Below are 20,886 nucleotides of genomic sequence, written 5' to 3'. Positions count from 1 at the left end.
CAAAGGCCAGGGTTCTGGACCTGGAACAGGAGGGTTGTGGGTTCAAAACCCAGGTGTGACACTGCTGTTGACCTTCACAGCACTTCACCTGACTTGCTTCTTCCCCTGAAATCCATCCACCCATTTTCTAACTGCTTCTTCCAATACAGGCTCACGGGGCAGCTGGAGCCTATGCCAGCAAGCAATGGGCACAAAACAGGGTACATCAGTGCACCAATCAATCACAAGGCACACACAGATACATTTTAAATGGGAACAACACCAAGCTTTCTTGAAACTGAAGATCTTATCTGTGAGAGAACTCTTGCGGAATTGCTGTCAGTTCCAACAGAGGAGACAAAAAATAATACCCAGAAATCCCCAGTGGCACTGGGATCAGGGTCATGGTCAGGCTCAGGGTCAGGGTCAGGATCAGGATCAGGCTTCTGGAGGCCACGCATTCTTGCCTTGGATTTGCCAGGAGCTCCCTTGCTTGAATTGGCCCAGTTGTTTGACTAAAACTAAAACTCTTTTTAGTAACGAAAACCTTTTGTCCTAAAGATGCTCATCGGGGTCTTGGCTTTGGATTGATGGCACCTGTCCTGCTTTTTAAAAAGCCTGAACAAATGTGGTGTCTCGTTGATCAATAACTGCTGTACATCAACGAGCACACGTGCGGTTTGCTCAGGGGTCGGGATACGATCTGCTGTGTGCCAGGCATGTCCTTGAACCTGGAACTGCAAAATGATGTCCCACAAATACACTGCGGCTGGTCACGTGACCCAGTGCCTGGTCACGTGACCCAGGAGGTTTTAGGTTGGCTGGGAGCTTCCAGAGCTGCGCCCGCTTGGCCTGCTAAACACCCTCTATAAAGAGAGCAAAAATCAAGCCCCCCGACACCCACCACCCACAAACACTGCGCTTTTCTGTTAGCTAGTAATTGACATAACAGGGGGAGATATGGACAGCAGCAAGACACACCTGTCTTTAAAAATAAAGCATTGCAGTTCTGGCTGTGGGCTCTTCTGTGAAACGTGCTCAGAGTGGGCACATCAGCGAGCGACACGTGCCAGCGACGTCCTTCCCCACATATTCGACTCTCTCTGCTCCCTTAACGGGAGCTCCCCAAGGCTAGAAACAGGCCGGCCGTAGAGCTTTTGTGTACACGAGTCTCATTCACATCCAGCATCCAGCTTTTATATCCCCACTCACAGTGACACACAAAGCAGTGGCAGAGCTGAGACTTGGACAGGAAACCTCTTACTAACTACTAACAAAATTGCACATTTTTAATATGAAACATCAGCTCCTGAAGGATTCAACGGATGTCTAAACAGAGAAACGTTTTGCTTCAGGTCCTGTAGAGACCTATAGACCAATATTGACGGTTTGTTGCCGGAAATATACTAGAATGGATCTAGCAATACCAGAATCACAAATCCTCAGCAAGCATAAACGGATCAATACTAGTGACTGGATCAGCTTTAAGGTTCTGGATGGAGCCAATTTTAAGGAGCAAGTTGGCTTATTCATCTGCCTTCCATCACATTAACAGACTAGCGGATGAAGGAAATGTACATGAATTCCCAAAGTTAGAGATTTTGGGGTCCAGTGGTGCTGTTTCGGCTTCAGCGGGTGTTTCAATATAAGACCCCAGGCAAACACTGGGGTTGAAAAGGAAAAACCAAAAGAACTTTCATTACTTCTGCGTGCTTTTGGTTTCACTTGTTTAGATGGCTATCTTTCAGCTGGAGCGGAGAGGTGAGGGTGTTTCGCCACACTGGCGCGTTCTCTCCTCTCTCTCGGGGGAGTCCCGGTGAAGGGGGCGGACGACCGCAGGCCTGCTGCACAGAGTGACACCCGAGCAGCTCGTCCAGGGGCCGGGATTCGACTTGCTGTCTCTCAGGCCTCCTCCTCGGCCGAGCGCACGCTCATGTGACCCAGGGGGGTTCACACATCAGTCAGGCGCCAGGGGGTCACATCTTCCTAACAGGCTCATCCCGAAAGAACCGAAACCCAACCCCCATCCCCCCCAGCTTCGAGGCACAGTGTCGTCCCACCTGTGGCCACGTGCTGCTTTCGCAACTTGACAGACTGCGAAGTGTGTGAAGGCAGGAGAGCTGAGGAAGTGGATCTCCCTGATAACAGCCACTTCTCTGAGCAGCGCAGCCTTATGTAATGCAGAGCAGTAGAACAGCAGAACAAAAGCTCTGAGGTGGCACTGTAGACTTACATAACAGACTGAGCTGCAAATCAGGATATTCATAACCAGACTGAAGTGTGTAACAGCGCTGTATCATCTGGGTGCTTGAATAAAGCAAAGGGTCACGCGCTGTCACCAGGGTCTGCAGCATTCTTTTATAAGACCTCCAGTCACAGAGGTGATTATCTGGAGTTTATTTGACTCTTCAAGAGGAACGATCCTAAATTGCAAATATAATTTGCACACAAAGGCCAGATGGGAATCAAAGAATGATCAACTGCATTTTCTTTTCCATATAATCTGCAGGCTTTTAAAAGATGAAAGGCCAAAGCTTATGTTTGAGGTTCTCTGGGAGATAAATTGCTTTACTGATCAATCGATAGCAGCACAAAGGGTCCAGCTGAAAGAAATGATGCAACAAAGGAGGAGATTCAGCACTGATCTTCTCAGCTTTGGGAAATTGACCAGAACATTAGGAATACAGAGGCGGCAAGGGTGGAGGTTAGCGCTGCTGCGGTGCTGGGGTGCTGTCTGCGTGGAGTTTGTACGTTCTGCTTGTGTTCACCTGCAGTTTCCTCCCACAGTCCAAAGACATGTGAAAGTTAACTGGCTTCTGGGAAAACTGGCCCTGGTGCGAGTGTGTGTGAGTGTCTGTGTGTCTGCCTTGCGCTGGACTGGCGTCTCATCCAGCGTGTCTCCTGCCTTGTTCCCATTTCTTGACAAAATACACTCTTGCTCCCTGAACTGGAAGTGATTAGAAAATGAAAGAAGAATACTTTGCGGAAGAAATCGCCATTGTGTCTGCGTGTTTTCCATCCAAGGCATGATAATACACAGGTATTTAAAAGTCAACTTCTTCACTCCCAGATATTGTCCACAAGTGATATCTTTTTTGTTTGTTTTTGGAGTTCACAAGTAGTCCTTTTAAAGTACATCTCCAGAATCACAGAGCAATGACCCCCCCCGTGCCAGCTGGTCAGGATCATTGCAGTGCAATGCGGAGTCAACTACAATCCGCTGCACCTCGATGGGCACTGATACCAGGTTCACATTCGATCACTTCTATTGAATCAGTAAGCGTCTGTTTCTAGCAGTCTTTTTCCACTGGAGTGGACTGTAGCTGATGCGTATTAACACACTGCTATCGAACAGCACACAGGAGCTGCAGTCCTCAGCCAGACAGACTCACACAGTAGCACCCAAAGGCAGGACACTGGTCCAGTCCCCTGTGCTATCACTGTCACCTGAACTCACCAGAACGGAATCACTGACATGCATTCCAATTAGCTTCAGTTTGCTGCTTTTTTTCTGGTTCCTTCTGAGGGAATCCGGGCCTGGGTTGGGGTCAATTCCCAGAGGTTTTCCATTTCAATTCCCACTTTTCCAAACCCGTTCCCAAAATTTCACTCCCTTTTTTACAGTCAATTGGAATTGGAACTGGGAATGGGTCTGAAAAGAGAGAACGGGAACCCAAAAAATTAGAACTGATGCAAGCCCTGAATCCAGCCCAGGTTATTGCTGCTTTGCAACATAGGTCTATAAACATATTAACAAAATAATTCTATATGCGATATATTTTTCTTGGGGGTCTGAAAAACAAAGTTCTCTCTTAACATTTCTGCCCTCTGGCTGTCTGGCTTTTCCACTACAGTGTAGAGGGAGAATTAGGGGTCTTTAAGAATGTGGGTGCAGCTTCAGACACACAAAACGGGCACAGGTACTGAAATAACATCCAGCCTCTCAGCCACAGTCCTCACTGTGACTTTAAGCAGAAATTCTAACTATTCCCTGAGTTTCCAAATGACAGATCCCACACTGTCTCCTGAGGTATTGTGTTACACTGAACCTCCAGGGGTGGGAACCCAGGGTTAATATCTCACTAAAGCGAAGCTTTGAGAATAAGATGCCATTCATTGAGAGTCACAGATAAGACTCCAGCTGCACAGTAACCTGATCCATTTCAGGTTTTTCTAGCTGCTACTGCTGCTCTTGCGCAAGTTACCCTGATGAAGCAGAAAAACAATCAGGCAAAATATCACCAACCTGTTTATGCAAATTGAATCCAAAAAGGGAGCAAAGTCAAAATATCCCAGAAAAAATACAGTAGGTTTTGGATTCAATACAATGAGCTGTAAACTGCAAAGTCTAAACTGGTTCGAACAGTCCTGCAATGCACGGCTTATCTGTTTGCCTACTTTTACATCACAATATCCCAAAGCTGCAATAATTTCCCGCACCTGATCACACACAGTAAGTTATAAGGCAAAGATCAGGATCCAAACCCCACTGACATCTGAACTAGCACCACTCTAGTGTTTCCAGGAAGGACCTCACTCTACAAGCATTGCGAAAAGCACATTCATCTCCTTTTACTGGGTGAAAAAGCAGCATGAGAAAGCCTTGTCGTTGTAATGAGGTCACTTGTACAAACCTTTCGAGGTGGAAACCATGGTGCACTGCAGAAACGAAGCCTCTCTCTCACAATGCTAATTATCATAGTTCATTTTCACCGTGAGCACTAGCACAGCAATTACCAGGACAAAGTGTGGCACTGAAGTTAGCTGCCAGTACATATGCTTTGGTTTATTCCAAACTAGGATATTTAATTTTGTTCATAGAATCCTGTAGTACAACACTTACTCAATTGGGTTTAAGAGGGAGAAGAAAGACCATCAATCTGCATTAAGCCATAATAGACAATTCTGACTGGGTCATTTTTCAGAACTTTCTAGAACAAAACAAGCAAGCCAGAACACTTAATTTCACTGGAGTTACTGTTACATTTCCTTGGAACTAACAGTTCAATGTACTGGTCCAGAACACACTCCTGCAGAGACCTGCGAGACCCCAAACGTTACTCCTCCCCATCCATTTTCTAACAGCTTCTTCCAATACAAGGTGCTGGGGGAGCTGCAGCGTATCCCAGCAAGCAATGGGTGAAAGGCAAGGTACGCCCTGGATGGGACACCAGTCCATCGCAGGGCAGGCAGACACAAACACACCCACACTCACGCACACATGGAGCACCTGGAGGAAACCCCACAAGTAAGGAGAGAACATGCAAACACCACGCAGACAGCACCCCAGAAATTGAACCCAGGGCCCTAGCACTGCAAGGCAGCAATGCTGACCACTGCTCCAGAGTGCCACTCTAGTTCTACCAGTTCTGGCTGAAACCATATGAAGCACCTTTCTTGCAAATCCACCTTAATTCTTCCTTCAGGTCAATGTGATGCGATACATTTGATAATTGCTAGAATGCTACAAATTAACAGGTTGAACTCTGGAGCCACTACACAATTAACTTAAAGAGCTTGTGCTCAAATGGAAAAATTATCATTTGGCTATGAAAGGTCTTTTTCTCCATTCAAAAAACGATTAAATCGGCTTTTCCGTGAAGAGAAAACTAACGTTTCACATTGCTTCATGTGAAAAAAGGTGGGAGCATCAAAGTTCGGTTGACAAACAAAAAAACTGAACTGAACTGGTAAGAGTCTCAGCTCAATCCATTCGGAAAACAGTACAGTTCGCTTCAGAAACGTGAACGCAAACCAAAACACAAATGTGTTATATACTAACAGCTACAGAAAAGGACGCTCCTGGATATTTCTGCACAAACAAGTTAGGCAACACTGTAACAAAACAGACAGAAAAGGAAAATGGATTCAGCAAAATCTAGATGGATCCCCGATAGAACACTGAAATGTCTCCAATTCTTTTTTACAGAGGCTGAGAGAGAAAAAGCTTACAAGCAGCAGTGTCGACATAACAAACGGTGCATCTCATTTATTTAAAAAAAAGCACACAAAGGATAACTAACTTTATGTATCTAATGTACCCTGCAATGAACAGATCTACTCTAAAATCCAGATTCACGTGATGATTGAAGTGTGGATACAAGTGGTCTGAGTCTCCCGAAATCAAAGGAAGTAAAGCAAGAAAAACTCAGCTGAGTAAGCAGTCATTGTTTCAATTCAAGCCATCCCGTCCAACACCCCGAGTTAGGAGAAGTAATGCGGAGGAGTGACTAGGGGCCCCGGGGCTCTTGACCAGAGGGTTGTGGGTTTAAATCTCTGGTGAGGCACAGCTGTACCCTTAAGCCGAGTACAGTACTTTAATTACATCGCTTCATGAAAATATACCTATTGTATCAACGGGTGCGGATGTAAGTGACTGAATACTGCACTTGGCGCCCGGTAAGCAGATCGGCAACGTCACTGGGATCACTTCCTTAACCTGGGCTGTGGGACACGGGCACATTCAGCACAGCCTGGGAGCACAATTAATACGGGCACGTGCACGCGATGCTCCAGTCCCACCGCACTCGCGCAGCTCCGGTATCGCAAGCAAGTTTCGTATATGAAGCATTTCGTGATTTTTATCTATGGCAAATCGACGTGTTTGCATGATTTTTCTAACAGGACTCCACACTTCAACTCTGCATTGAAAAGACGCTACACAAAATACATACTAACGATAAATTGACTCGATGTCCAAGTTAAAATCTGTGTATCAAAAATATGATGTATTTTTATAGGTATTCCATATATAAAATAAACATATACATTGACCTTCAAATGCAGATAGAATAAACGGCTTGTTTTGTTCTGTGATCGGCGGAGTAGCTATTCCCCATATGGTTGCTATAGCAAGCTTTTCGCTACGCGGCACACCGCAGGTTTAATTAAAACGAATTGTACAAGGATTTAAAAATTAAAGACGTCGTAAGCTTGGGGACTTACCTGTTTATTATTGGCGCAGAGCGAAAAGTGTCACTGGACGAAACCAGATACGGGTTTTCTTGCTCCTTCGGTTCCTGTGTGTGACGCTTCTTTCAAAACCCCGGTGTAGCACAACAGCGGAGCACTGGACCTGCAAGCGAGCGAGACTCGCTTCAGCTCAGCAGTCCAGGACCGGCGCCCCCAGGTGTCTGAAGACACGCCTCTGCTCGTTAATATTTATTCCTGTCGCTGGGGCACAACAAGGCTAGTTTTGACCCCTGTCCTCTCCAGCACGACGGTGCGCAAAGAGAAGTCTCTTGACGCAATATGGTCAGTTCTGCTGTGTTATATGCGGTTTATCTGTTATTTTCCACACTTGAGGAAGACATCGATTAAAGACAAAAAAGTGAAAAGGTGCCAGGCACGGAAAACCTGAGTATAATATCGGTCAAGGTGATAAAAAATTGATAGCCCTCACTACCTCACCTGTTACATATAATGAAGATCTGTAGCGCGTGTAATCACCGCTTAACCTTTAAAAAACAAAAATAAAAGGTGTGCTGTTAAGCCAGTGTGAACTGTGAACGGTGTTTAGAAAAATAAAGCTGATCTCGCAAGTAAACGCAAAATGCGACAGGGAATCGACATTACTACTATAGGTAAAAATGGTAACAGATTTCTGATACGGTTTGATACCACTGTCCAAAATAAAACCCGGGCAAATTAATATTGCTGTACTTACATGAAGAAGGCGACTCGTTTGTGAAGAATGTCTTGAGGCCAAACAGAAAAACAAAAAGAGCATGGTAGTGAGCTGGCACGTTGTCGCAATGCCCAAATAGCTCAAGACCCACCAAGGTGGGGGGTAAAGTCCTGGCAGAGGAAACCTGCCCAGTTCGACTCCATAGCGTTGCCTCATCTTATCAGCAGACTGCTGAAGGCTAGAGATGGACTAGAAATCAATCTTACAGCAAATAACACTACTCCTTCTAATGTCAAAAGCTAAGTTTTAAGATTAAGATTTTGACCTGCTAAGATTTTGGTAGGTCACACAAAAAGTTCTTGCCGCTGTACAAAACACCCCGACAACAGCCATCATGCCTGAAGCAGGAATAGAGGAGAAGACAGCAGTGGACCTGAAGCAGGAATAGAGGAGAGGACAGCAGAGGACCTGAAGCAGGAATAGAGGAGAGGACAGGAGGAGTCCTGAAGTATGAATACAGGAAACGATAGCAGGTGTCCTGAAGCAGGCTTGGCCAGTGTTGGTCCCACAGAATCACAATCTAGGTTTTATAGGTCACCTTAGACATTAGTTTCAATTGCCTCATAACTAGTGCACATTTTGGGATCAATTAAGCAATTTAACCAATGAGATAAGGAATGGGCAGCCCTGACCCAGCAGTAAGTATGTATTCTTTCTGAATTACCTCTAAATTACAGTAATGAAATTGACATTGAACATGCTTACACAGTAAATTGTTTCCAAAAACTACTAACAATATGGTTAGGGCATTCAAGGACCAGACCTAGCCACCTGAAGTGCAATATTTGTCAAATGCAGTTCTTGGCTGTCGTGGTGTACCCTGTTGCTTGCCAGGATAGGCTCCAGCTGCCCCAAGACCCTGAATTAGAGAAAGCAGTTCAATGATGGGTGAATGGGATTCCAGCTCCCATGTGTTTCACATACAGGAGGGTCAGTGAATAAGACCAGACCTACTAAAACAGCAGCAGAAAGCCCGTCTTCAGCTGTGACTCCAGACTGTGTATTTGACCTATAAAGGTCAGGGATCAGTCAAGGGGGCACATCACACTCAAATTCACTCTTTCTGAAGAACCATCTCAACACACTGTACAAATGAACAATGAAATAACATTGGAAACCTGAACTCCTTTGAAAGAATACTGAAATACTAATAAAACAGAATTAAAATCTTGTCAAAAGGATTAGTATTCATTCGTGATTTAAAATGTGCTGCCTTGCAAGATTGAATACAGGCCAGTTGATCATCCACAACCTTGAAGCAACTTTAAACTTTTTAAAATGTCTTAGATTATACTCATACCCATTTCTGATCTCATAAAGCATTTTAAGAAACAGAGATGGTTTTTTGTTTTATAAATAAATGAATGTTATATGAATGGATCCATTGAATGTTAAGAGCCATGTGGCAAGGACTTCAAACTTTGAACTGGTATTTTACTGCCACCTGCTGGCTAACAGAGAAACTGAGTTTGAACAGCGTTTGCTTTGGGGCTCCTTGCAGACAACCTTCTTGGTCTTTTTTCAAACCCCCTAATAAGGACTTTGCTGACAATGCATCACTGATTAGAAATAAGCAGAACAGACATTGTGAAACTTTTTTAATTCCATACCTTGTAAAAAAAACAAACCCAAAAGGCTGCATAAATATAGGGAAATCCAAAAACTTTTCCATTTAAAGACATTATACATTATAGGAACTATTGTCCTGACAAAAGTAGAATCTTGCTTAACTTAACAATTCAAACATAGGCCCCATTTCCACATACAACAATGACAATGCAGGTGCTACTACATGAGGACACAAGGCTGATGAGATATTGCCAGTGATGCTCTGTCAAATAAATATGTTTAACAATTCATTTTACATTCAGTTTGCATTGATGCGTAGTGCATTGCTATTGTCTTTGCTTGGAAACTAGGCAGGAAAAAAGCTCTGAAAGGACAAGACTCTTGCAGTGGAAGTCAGGTGTTTACTTACATCTATGCAGTTCAGAGACAGATATTGAAGGTATTAGTGGGGTCAAAAAAGGCAGATGACCATTGTGTGCTTAACAAAAAAAGTCAAACATTGCAGTGAATACATTCAAAAAACGAAGTCAATATACTTCCCTCAACAGGGGCTGTGTTTGAGTTCTCTTTAGGAAAATAACCTTCGTTCCTGATGTGGGGGAATGAATGCCACCCTCCCCCCACCTCTTTGCAGATTCCAAGAATTTGAGACAAATAGGAAAGATGTAACTATTACAGAACATAAAAATAAGTACTAACTCTCATTTATCAAAAGTATTATCTAGATAGAACCTCTCCATCCACTACTTAGGACACACCAAAACATTTAGAAAAACTTTAAAAAACATTTCTAACTTTTCAAGGTAGAAGAGTTTAAAGATTTCTGGTATAGCCAAATATACACACATAAATAAAAAATATGCAGTAAATAACAGCAGCATGGCTTAAAGTGTGCTACAACTCTAGTCACACTTTGGGGCTAAAATAAAGCTTTTTTTAAAAAAATGGAACAATTTAAAGATTCAAAGTGCAGTGGTTCAAAATGTACACAAAAGCAGCCCATAGTCCATGTACCAACTGGGACTCATTCTAAAAAAAGGGACATAAAACAGAAGAGGCGCTCAAAAAGATCTGTGCTGCACAGAAAGAAAACAAGACTTTGTCTGATACCCCTGCAGTGAGGAAGCTATCCTGCACAAAGCTTGGGATTCATACTATTGATATAGGAATGCAATGTCAGTGTAATATAATGTCAATTTAGCGACCTTTGATGTGTTAAATTTCCTCAATCCTATTATTTGATCATAATATTAAGGCTTTAAAACTCTTTCCAATGTATTTCATAGGACTGTTATCCTTTAAATTAATATTATGCCCACACTATAAAAGATTCACAGCTTATTGGAAAATACAGACTAGTTTTCTGCTCTAGACAAAAAGTAAAAACCTTAATCGATGTACTTGTTAGGAATCTGACATTGTGTGTTCCTCCCATCAGGGAGCTTTCCTGGTACCTCTGTTGAGAGCAACACAGACCAGGTGCTTCTCACGCACACTACGACCACCTACAGGCTAGTTACACATCTTGATTTTCTCACCAAGCCTCTAAAGCATCAATTCAGCTTTCAAGAAACAGCAAATGCCCTTGACACTTGTTCAGAGAGAACTCCAACATCCTGTAGTAACAGTTCAGTGCTCTAAGACATTTATATCCATGGATATTCACAATCACAAAGACTACAATGTTGGTTGCATTTAGCATAGACTATAAGACAAAAATAAATGAAAATATATAAAAAACAGAAAGAGTCAATTATAGAGTTCAATATTTTCGGCTTACAAAATAAATGCTTATGATAACTGAATGCTAGTTTAACTAGTATTAGCTCTAGATATTGCCTAGTCTTGTTAACTCTTGAACGTGTCTGGTGGGTCTTGAATAATTACTATCTACACTATGTTGGCATCACTACACTGCAGGGGAGGCCAGCAAAGTGAATAAATCAACACAAATTAAGTTAAACTGAAAGCTTACAAAAATCAGTGGCTGTGACACTTAGAAGATCAGAGAGGCAGGAGAGCAGTCCTGACTATTCATTGTTAATTTATAAACCTATTGCATTGGTCCATAATATGGGAAAGATAAATGTGCAATTTTCCCTGTTTTACATATACAATATATTATGATGAAAGTTCATGACAGCATAAAAAAGTAAATGTGCATGTTTCTCAGTAGCTATCCAGCTGGCAATCAGATGGGACTGAACAAGCAGATTTTCAGGAATGAGGCAAGCACCTGGTTCACCAAAATCTAGAACCAAATACATCCCTGGCTATAAGTTAAAATTTTGAATATTGTCATAGCTCTGTATAGTGCTGTATATGTATAGGCTTTAGTTTTGACAATACATGTTCTAAAATTTGAGAGTAGAAAAAAACAATAGCTATTGAGCACTGCCGGATTTGGATTCTAATTTGAGTGATGTGTGGGACCTGTCCCAAGCAAACACCCAACTCGACACTGAGGCTGCTGGCACCACACAGATGCCTGAAGCCATGCAGTGCCTGTGCAGGACATTATGCCCTCAACACCTGAAAGTGAAGAGTAAATGAAGTTTACATGACAAAGGGTACAAAACACAGAGCTGCTAAGAAGACGGAATGGTGGTGAGAGTCCAACATGTGTTAAGGCACCAGTCTGTCAGAGCCCTTAAGTTTTTAAAACAAGTGTTCAACTGTGTCGCCCCTGTTCAGAAGAAATTATCAAGTCCGCATGAGGGAAGAGACCTCTCGACCTCCACAGGGCTTGCACCAGCTTCCTCCAGTCCCATCTGCGGTGAGTCTTCTGTGGTGAGCAGCTCTTTCTGCTCTTCCTCTTCCTCGATACTGTGTGGCACGGCATCCTCTGGTGGAGGCTCCCAGTAGTCATACAGCTTGCCCTAGAGCAGGCACAGGAACTGAGTGACAGCAGCAAGACACATCCTTTCCTTTCCCATACGTTTTCAACCCCCCCTCATTTCATAAAAAAATATCTTTCGCAGGTGTCAGTTGCTCGAGGTTTTATATTTTTGCCCAAGGAGCAATACTATCACAATATATCGACTGTAGTTGGCTCTCGCCTCCTGTTTCACAGTGACCTTTTTTACACACTTAACATTGAAAATTCAGATGCATTTCCATCGCAGAAGTGCCAACTCAAAATTGACTGTGTGCGGAGCTACAGTAACAGCCGCGTCCAATTTCTCTTTGTGAGTCTCCTCTCAGCAGATTGTTGTATTACTAAAGAGAAAGATTCAACTCCTACATGGAGAACTAGATCTGAGGATGGACCTATTGTCAGCAGTAAAACAACAGGTGAAATTAAGAACCAAGTCAGGGAGTTTCTACAGCACCAAAGAGTGACAATGTCAACCAATTCCTGGAAGATCACAGGATCGCCTTGCATTCTCTCCATCCAGCCACTACTTTAGCTGGTTTAATTATAGGGCTCTGTATAACATCTGTACTTTGAGTTAAATAACACTCTGAAAATCAGCTTTTAAAAACCCTGAATATACAATGACTTTGTCATGTACAAAAACAATGTCAGTTAAGATGTCCAAGGATGAGCATCAGAAGAGCCTGTGTTCAGGACCTGAGCACAACACCTAGAAGAACAGTTTAACTCAGTTCCTATAGTGGCAGGATTCCTGTTGTCCAGTCGGAGGATGATCTAGAGAGCCCTGCTACACTGAATGAGAGCTCCCTCCAGTTATACACAGCGCAAACATCCACATCACTCTCAACACTTCATAGTCTGTGGTATAAAAGGTCAGGCTTGTGCATGAGCATCCATGGTCAAACTACAAGTCCACGCTTTAACTGTGTCTGTTTAATTGTCTCCTTGGTATTTATCACATATATATGAGGTCTTCAGGAAAAGACAGACCATTTTATCAGGCTCACACAGCAGTTCTGACAAGTGTGGAGTGGGTGCTGTTGGAACAGCAAATGCCAAGAGATTTTATAAACAACCTAGGCAAACCAGTCATGTGGTTAGTCACGGTCTCTATATTCTATACTCTTTTTCTTTTGGGGAATCTTAAACAGCGAGTGCCCAGAACAGCCCAAGGACAACTGAAGACTGGAATAGTCACAAGGGGCACTGTACAACAGCCTTCAGCTGCAGCAACACAACTTCAAAACAAGGACTGGCAAATTGTCCCCAACCTCTCAGAGTGGGTGGTGCACATTGAAAAATATTAATATGGAAAAAAAATCCCAAAAATGTTTCCCAGTCTTCTACACATTAAAACTTAAAGAAAAATGCGAGATATTGCTAACAAGTTGTATGAGCAAAAGAAAACACATGGTCCTTTCCTGAAGAACCGAATGCCCTGTATTATGTGTGAGCTGATTTTAATATGGCAGTATGCTGGAAGCTGTCTACCACAACACTTTTCAGAGCACAAAATGTATGTAAAAACCAGGCATTTGAGCAACTGCACTGAACATTGAAATCCCAATATGGAGTAGTCAGAAGTCAATACCTGCTGAGGTCTGGATTTCTGAAGGAGAACTTGCCACCTTGTGTAGATCCGAGCAACAAAGTCCTTTACCTGCAAGAGAAGACATTTCCGACATGAACATTACTACCTTACGTGACCTTACCGCTGCTCAACCTGCAACAAGAAGGGCAGCACTCCCATCCACACCTGTCCACAGACCCTCCGGGACAACACATGGCACAGCTTTGATATCCCCAAAGACAGCGACCTTAACACACTTAACACACTTAACACACTTAACACACTTAACACACTTAACACACTTAACACACTTCAAAGCTAAAAAATCACAGACATTGTACCAACCTTGCTCCTGTACAGGAGCTTATCACTCTCCCTGATATCACACTTGATGTGTTTGTCCAGTTCAGCCGACAGAATCCGCAGCTGATCCTGAAAGGCAAGAATTGAAATATTATTATACCTTAAACCAACACCCATTTGTGTTGACAGAAATTGTCTTACCATTCCAGTCATTACCGGAGGATGAGCCAGTTAAAATAATGTGTTGAAAAATCACTCTTTCAACATTTGACAAAATCTGGATTAAATTAATAAACTGTACATAAAAAAAGATATTTTAAAGGACCCTCTCTGTCAGGTGCACTTACTTTTTTCAAGTCCTCCCCTGCAGAAACTTTCCTTCAGTGATCAATTTCACTAAAATTACTTAAATCTACCAAATGGAAACAGTTGATGGAGGATTACATTAAAATGTGAATGATTCTAAAACTGGTTGACTTTTATTAGGAAAATAAATTTCTTAGTAGACTACAGATCAAAGTAAATCAAACCTTCAACCACCAAGACACTCACCCTCTGTTCAGGAGGAATGGAATCATAATTAGACACTTCATTTGTTAAGGCCAGCAGGCTGCTGCAGAGGTAATAGGCCTAGAAGCAGCAAACACAAAGTCAGCACTTGGCAGTACACTCTTTAGCTACTGATATAAGCAATCCAGAAAGAATTAAAAACCTGTCACTAGAAAATTAGAACTCTACAACGTTCATTCTGAAACCATGTAAACCTCTATTATTGCACGCAGAAGCCACTTAACCGTGTGGCCAGTTTAGGTAATTTGGTGTAACTAAACTTTTTGGCACAAGAAAAATTGTGACTTTTCCACTTTTCTTGCATATTATTCACTTCTTTCTTTTGTTTAGAATACATGGAGTATGTTGTATAGGAAACAAGTATTAATTGCTACTTCAAAGTGTCATGACTGCAGACTTTAGAGTAGTAAGATGTGAAAACTGTACAAAGGACCTGTGTACTTTTTTATGGTACTGTAGTTATTTTACAATCACTCTCTACAAACTAAGTCCTGACTCCTTTGGAGCCCCCTCTTGCCCACAGGCAAACACTTATCCGGATATCCTCCTCACCTGCTGGTCAATGCCTGCCGAGCTCTCGGCCTCAACCTGGTCCCCCTCTCCCACAGCCTCCCTCCTCTTCTCGGCTGCAATGCTTCTGGACAAAGATGAGGGCTTCATCCGGGACAAGAAAGGGCGCAGCTCTGACAGCTGAAAAAGTATAAGAGGTGTCAGCACCAAGCACATCGCCCATCACTGCGCCCGGTGTGCAGGCAGCTGCAAGTTCACAGCTCAGGGCACGCCACAGCACTCCTCTCACTTCCTGAGTGGCACAACAATTAGCAGCATCCTTTCTATCTGTCCAGATTAAAGAATGTAATCCTGTGATCTGCCAAGTGCCTAAATGAACTGCTTATGTGAAGGTACAGAGAATATTCCACACACCTGTAGCTCGGCATTTTTGGGCTCGTATGTGCATCTGTTGTTCAAAATCTTAGAGATGACAGATAGGCTTAAATGCTTCCTGAGTAGCCTGTAAAATAAGAGAATATACATATTAGCTAATTATATTTTAAATACTCTTTATATAAAATAATTACTAATTATTTTATTTGTTCACACCTGCACCTGTAAATACTCTCAGACAACCTACAGACTGATATAACCAGCCCTGCCACCTGATCCAACTACTCTGAGCTTCTTTTTGTACTGCTGTATGTCCCTAGATTAATGATTGTACTCACCTTCTACTTTTTCTATTTTGCTGGTGACACACATTGCATTGTAATTGTGCTTCTTAACCACTATACTGCACTGTGTTGTTGTTCAACCAAGGAACAACTGCACAAGATTTAAGTTATTTTTTGCACAGTGTTCTGATCTGTACTAAATTGCATTCTTCTTTAAAGTTACCGGCAAGTTGCTAATACTTCACTTTATATATGGTATTAAGTGAAGGCTTGGCTCCATATGTGAATAGACAATAACATGGTGGTATAATTAAATAATACACCCTAAGCACAGGCAGTTCTTCCACCCACTTCTGTTACTTACTTGCCACGCCTACTATCAGGCAGAATATGGACCAGCCTGCGCAGGTTGTGGTGGTGGTGTGCTAGGTCAGTCACAGTCAGACAAACCTGAGGTAACTGGAAAAAAAAAAAAGCAATGTGTCAAGAAAACTGAAGTTCATACATGTTAAATCTCATTTTCAACTTGCTGTGTGTCTGTTATCATGACACATTCATTGAAGGTTTCATTAAAGCAGACACCTACGTTAAGAAGACACGTTTGCCTTGCATCGTAAGGTCCAAAAGAAGGACAAAAGCAACATGGACAGAGGCAAGATGCTGATGTGCTAGAAATAGAAGGTCAAATTAAACTATATGACACAGCTTAATACTGGCCAAAGAAAGAGTGAAGGGGCACCATGATGCCCAGAGACAGCAGGATCGAGCATTCCTGCAGTCAAGATATTTGCCAGAGTGGGTGAGAGGTCAGTTTGGAGAGAAAAGAAGATGTGGGTCTCAATCCCTTACCCACCTTAAGAAATAAAACCTTCACTCTGCAGATATCATGATGCAGTAGCTCCAACAAGCTATAAAATGTTCAGAGTTGCAGGTAGCTTGCTGGGTAGGCATGGCTCCAAGTGAGGCTTGAGGGGTGAAAGGTAGTTAAGCTGCCTCTACAACAGCTGCAGTGAATGAAGATGAAGATTTTCTGTATTCCTGCATCTTAAGAGTATGTTCCCTACACAGATTCCCACAGCTCAAACATCTGATCCAAGATTGAGCTGCAGGTTCTTTAATATTGTTTGAGAACGCAAACAAGTAAAAACAAAATTAACTTCATGACTTTTCTACACAATTAAACTTATAAAAGATAAAGCACCTGCTATTGGTTAACATCCAAAATCCTGCAGCACTTAAAACCCATGCAAAGTGAATCTCTGGAACTGCTTGACTTGCAGGCCTGAGGCAAGAGCATCAGAGTGAGTTCCCCTGTCTCAGGGCGGTGCAGGAGACTTGCCTGAGTGTCCCAGTCCCTCATGTTCTTGAGCAGGTAGTGCAGTAGACAGCTCACGTTCTTCACGGGGAGCAGGCAGAGCTGTTTCTCCAGGCTCACCCTACACACTACAGACAGTAGCAGCAGCAGCTCCCGGTCACTGTAGGCCTTAGGGCACAGCGAGGTGCACACCACCAGGTACTGAAACACAAAGAGACACCGTCAAACCCTGTCTGGAAAGTTCCCTAGAATGCTACTACCTATACTAAGCTGTATGCTATTGTACATGTGCTGTGGATTGAGTGTGAATTTCATTATCACAGAATTACAGTGATGACAAAGCATCAGTCCAATTCAGCAGACTACCCTCTTTGCCTAACATAGGTGTGTACTACCTAGAGTGATGGGTAATCCAAAACAAAGAGCTTCAAAATGTATTTTTACTCAAGAACTTTCACCAAGGTTTCTCTGACTTTAGAAATGTTCTGCACAGAGACCTCTCTTGTAGAAGAACACAATCAAAACAATAAGAACATAAAGAGAAACATGAATAAAAGCAGTCTGAGATTAAAACAAGTTGTTAGCATGGTGGTGTAGAGGCTAGCCCTTAGGTCACAACTCTTGGGTCACGGGTTTAATTAAGTCTAACTCTTGGGTTTAATTAAGGACTGGCCAACTAATGGTATGTTCTCCCATTGCTAATGTAGGTCATCACCAGGTACTCTGGTTTTGTTATCACACAACAACATACATCTCATCTCACCTCAACGTGGCTCTACAAGAACAACTCTGCAAAGCACAATGAGGGCAGTGCCAGCTTTCCCACAAACCACAGACTTATCTGTGCAAGTCTGCACACTGTGAGCCCCAGTGCTCTACTGCAGTCAGCATCAAAAGAAGGAGGGATTCAGCTGTGAGAGAATACACTACATGCTGTTTTTATGAAACAGCTCTGCTACCACCTGGCCAATCCCAGTCTCAGCTTGAATTTGTGATGTCTGATCTGTGGGGCTCAACCTGCACTCCAGAGAAGCTCTTCACTGGCATTGTAGAAGCTCACCTTGATTACATTAACAAAGTTGTGCTCTGGAAAGAAGTTCAGACAGTGTTCCTTGCCATTTGCCAAATCTTTTGTCCTGGTGTTCACCTCAGGTCTGGTGCACAGGAGACATAAAAACCTTCAATCAGACTGACTGCATGGGATATTTAAATGAAGAGATGCAACACACATTAGGGCTTTTGATATCTATTTCATTACCAGTAGGCAGAATTAAAGCAAAATCTGCTACACTATTGTTACAAAATAGGATAAGCAATTTAAAATCCTTTTAAATGTATTTTACATTTTTGTGAAATATCCCACACTTGAAAACTGCTGTTAACCTTCCTTTACAAACCTACACTCGTGTGACCAAATCAAAGAGATCACTGGTCTGGTCAGTTGTTCACTGGAATGGATCAACAGCAAAAACTCAAGGGTTAAACAATTAGTTAATCAATTCTGCCTAAACTAAAATCAAATTGCAGGAAATTCAGATACTTGTTTTCAGTAGCTCTGTAGAAGCCCTGTCACTTGGTACTCGGCCCGGTACTCACATAAGGTCCCCCTCAGAGAAGTTGGGCTGCAGGGTCTCCAGGGGGAAGAGACTGGCGAAGGAGGCTCCCATGTTGAGGAAGACCATCAGCACGTCCTGAATGGAGGGTGTCCAGACTAGGAACCTTCGGCTTTTCCTTTCCACTAACATCCAAAATTAAACAAATTCCACAATCAACGTTTGTGGAAACAAATCGTCTCTACTCCATTATCTTTTATCTGGATCTTACCGAGCATGAAAATTAAAAATAAAGCCATTTCTGCATATTCACTTTTAACAGTGTCACTGATAGGTGGGTCGGTGCTGAAGAAAGAATTTCATCAAACAGTCTTATCCGATAATCATGAACAAACTAATCACAACAGACAAGTCCAAAGCAATGGTCTCTTTATTTTGCAGTTACAGACATACCTATCTGACAAGCAGCATGAACGGCTATGTCCTTCATCCCGCAAAGGATCTGTGTAGAAATCCTCCTGTCTGGATGGACAGACATCATCTGTGTGTAAACATTTAACACAGGACAAATATAAGTCAAAACATGACATATGTAAGAAATGTGGAAATGCCCCACAAGTACAGGAGAGCCCCTGAGAGTCTTCCAAGACACTGAAGACGAAATAAATGCCTTTAAGTGTCATTCCAAGGAGATAATTTGATATGCAAACAATTTATTTAAGGAGTAATTTCAAGACTTTAAACAAGTAAATTTAATTAAAAACTGGTCTTCTCAAACCACACACCAGCAGCATCTCAAGACAAACCAGTCTTCTCCTTCAGACCTCTCAATGCATCCCCAGGTCACAAGACAAACCAAATCTTTTCTATATTACTCTTTCAGCTTTTTCACACGCCCACATCCTGTTATGTTATTTAGTTTCAATTGATTGTTTATTTCTTCCAGTGCTTCGTCTTCTATTCAACAAGTCTTGACCATTATCGGTGAACACATAATGATAACTAGAACTTTTAAAATTGGAAGAAAGGTGAATAAAAAGAGTTCATACAAAATTACGACAAAACAATTTGTTGTATGAGGATATTCTGGTATAATGGTGATATAGAAAAAAATTTAGTGACATCTTCTTTTGCACATTTTAGGTACAAAGTCCTTAGTAGAGACCAGACCCAGCCTTGCTTCACTCCAGAGACCAGGCTACAAGGCGGCAATGCTGCTGTCAAGTCAAATGTCTTCCCTTGGTTTGTAATTTTACTTATGATCTGTCCTACACGCCATCCCTTTGATTGTAATACCGGTCAGCTAGACTTACCTTGAACAGCCATCTAGACATGGTGGGGTGGCAGGGCACAGTGCGGTAGGCCGTTGACAACAGGCCCAGGCTGATGAGGAAGGTCTGCTCATCAGGCCCGACTCTGAAGAACAACAACAACAGGAGCACTGTGGTGAGGGAAGAGCTAGTGCTATAGTGAGCCTACTCCCAGTTTAGATTTCTGACTGACAACCGAGCATATCTGACTGTGGGAATATAGAACAGACTACCCACCCATGTTGTTGAAGCTGATAGCCTGGTTTCTTTCAAGAAATGGCTAGATGAGAATCTTGGTTCAATTAGCTACTACCACATGGGGAGTCCTCCTCTTGTTTCTGACTGTATCCATCAGAGAACTACACTAAAGGTACAAGGTTTTTATTTGTGTGGCACACTTTCTGTACTGGTGCTGCAAGGCTCTGGAAGGATCTCCAAGTTCATATCAGATCTTGCCAGTCAATCAGCATTTTTAAATCTGGCCAAAAAAATTGCATTTACAGATCTTTTAATTCTGTTTCTTTTGTAGTATAAAATCGCATATTCATGTTGTATTTCGTTTTATTGCAAAGTGCCATGGAGATTGTGTGTCATGAAAAGTACTATAAGATAATTAAGATTATTAAAGAGACCTGGAGACATGGACTGCACATCTCTTTCAGGTGCTAACTGAAGGAATTTCTGTCCCTAAACTTCAAACTGGTTCAGTGCACTGGAACAAGGATCACATGAAGCAAAGCAAAGGCAAGAAGCCATTGTCTACAGTAGATGTGAGTAACACACAAGACCAGTGAAGAAACACCTGATTACAATTGGGGATGAAGAATGAAGAGATAAGAGAGATGCCCAGGAAGTGGGATAATAATATCATTTTCATGTTTTTGTATGTTTTTTGCAAACTATGCAGTTTAGTTGCTTGACATAGGTTTTGTGCTCAAATGTATATAAAGATGCTGCCTGGCCTTGGTCAGTAAAATAAGGGC

General features: G+C 42.4%; 2 protein-coding genes across 12 annotated transcripts in view; both read right to left on the bottom strand.

Annotated features, from left to right (window-relative positions):
* The window catches only part of sema4gb (sema domain, immunoglobulin domain (Ig), transmembrane domain (TM) and short cytoplasmic domain, (semaphorin) 4Gb), a 73,408-nt gene extending 65,644 nt beyond the window's left edge, over nucleotides 1-7,764 (bottom strand). For 3 of the 5 annotated variants that reach the window (XM_088636023.1, XM_088636021.1, XM_088636025.1), the window contains exons 1-2: nucleotides 7,646-7,764; nucleotides 6,925-7,054 (exon numbers count right to left, since the gene is read on the bottom strand). The gene's annotated coding sequence lies outside the window, so the exon portion shown is untranslated. Of the gene's footprint in view, nucleotides 1-6,924; nucleotides 7,055-7,389; nucleotides 7,437-7,645 lie in introns of all 5 variants that reach the window. The other 2 variants (XM_088636022.1, XM_088636024.1) reach the window with 2 other exon arrangements.
* A 1,485-nt stretch (nucleotides 7,765-9,249) lies between these two features.
* LOC148661775 (uncharacterized) overlaps nucleotides 9,250-20,886 on the bottom strand; it is a 29,619-nt gene continuing 17,982 nt past the window's right edge. For all 7 annotated transcript variants that reach the window (XM_088636014.1, XM_088636018.1, XM_088636020.1 and 4 more), the window contains 12 exons: nucleotides 19,907-20,009; nucleotides 19,047-19,134; nucleotides 18,637-18,778; nucleotides 18,101-18,194; nucleotides 17,065-17,241; nucleotides 16,090-16,184; nucleotides 15,481-15,568; nucleotides 15,109-15,246; nucleotides 14,539-14,616; nucleotides 14,029-14,115; nucleotides 13,705-13,773; nucleotides 9,250-12,114 (listed from right to left, as the gene is read on the bottom strand). In XM_088636014.1, coding sequence (XP_088492140.1) covers nucleotides 11,926-12,114; nucleotides 13,705-13,773; nucleotides 14,029-14,115; nucleotides 14,539-14,616; nucleotides 15,109-15,246; nucleotides 15,481-15,568; nucleotides 16,090-16,184; nucleotides 17,065-17,241; nucleotides 18,101-18,194; nucleotides 18,637-18,778; nucleotides 19,047-19,134; nucleotides 19,907-20,009 — 1,348 coding nt within the window. In that variant the 3' untranslated portion in view covers nucleotides 9,250-11,925. The remainder of the gene's footprint in view (nucleotides 12,115-13,704; nucleotides 13,774-14,028; nucleotides 14,116-14,538; nucleotides 14,617-15,108; nucleotides 15,247-15,480; nucleotides 15,569-16,089; nucleotides 16,185-17,064; nucleotides 17,242-18,100; nucleotides 18,195-18,636; nucleotides 18,779-19,046; nucleotides 19,135-19,906; nucleotides 20,010-20,886) is intronic.

The sequence above is a fragment of the Lepisosteus platostomus genome, chromosome 6, assembly GCF_059453375.1.
Source record: "Lepisosteus platostomus isolate fLepPlt1 chromosome 6, fLepPlt1.hap1, whole genome shotgun sequence".
Taxonomy (NCBI): domain Eukaryota; kingdom Metazoa; phylum Chordata; class Actinopteri; order Semionotiformes; family Lepisosteidae; genus Lepisosteus; species Lepisosteus platostomus.
The sequence above is the reverse complement of the archived record's forward strand: the minus strand, read 5'-3'. Positions and strand labels throughout refer to the sequence as shown.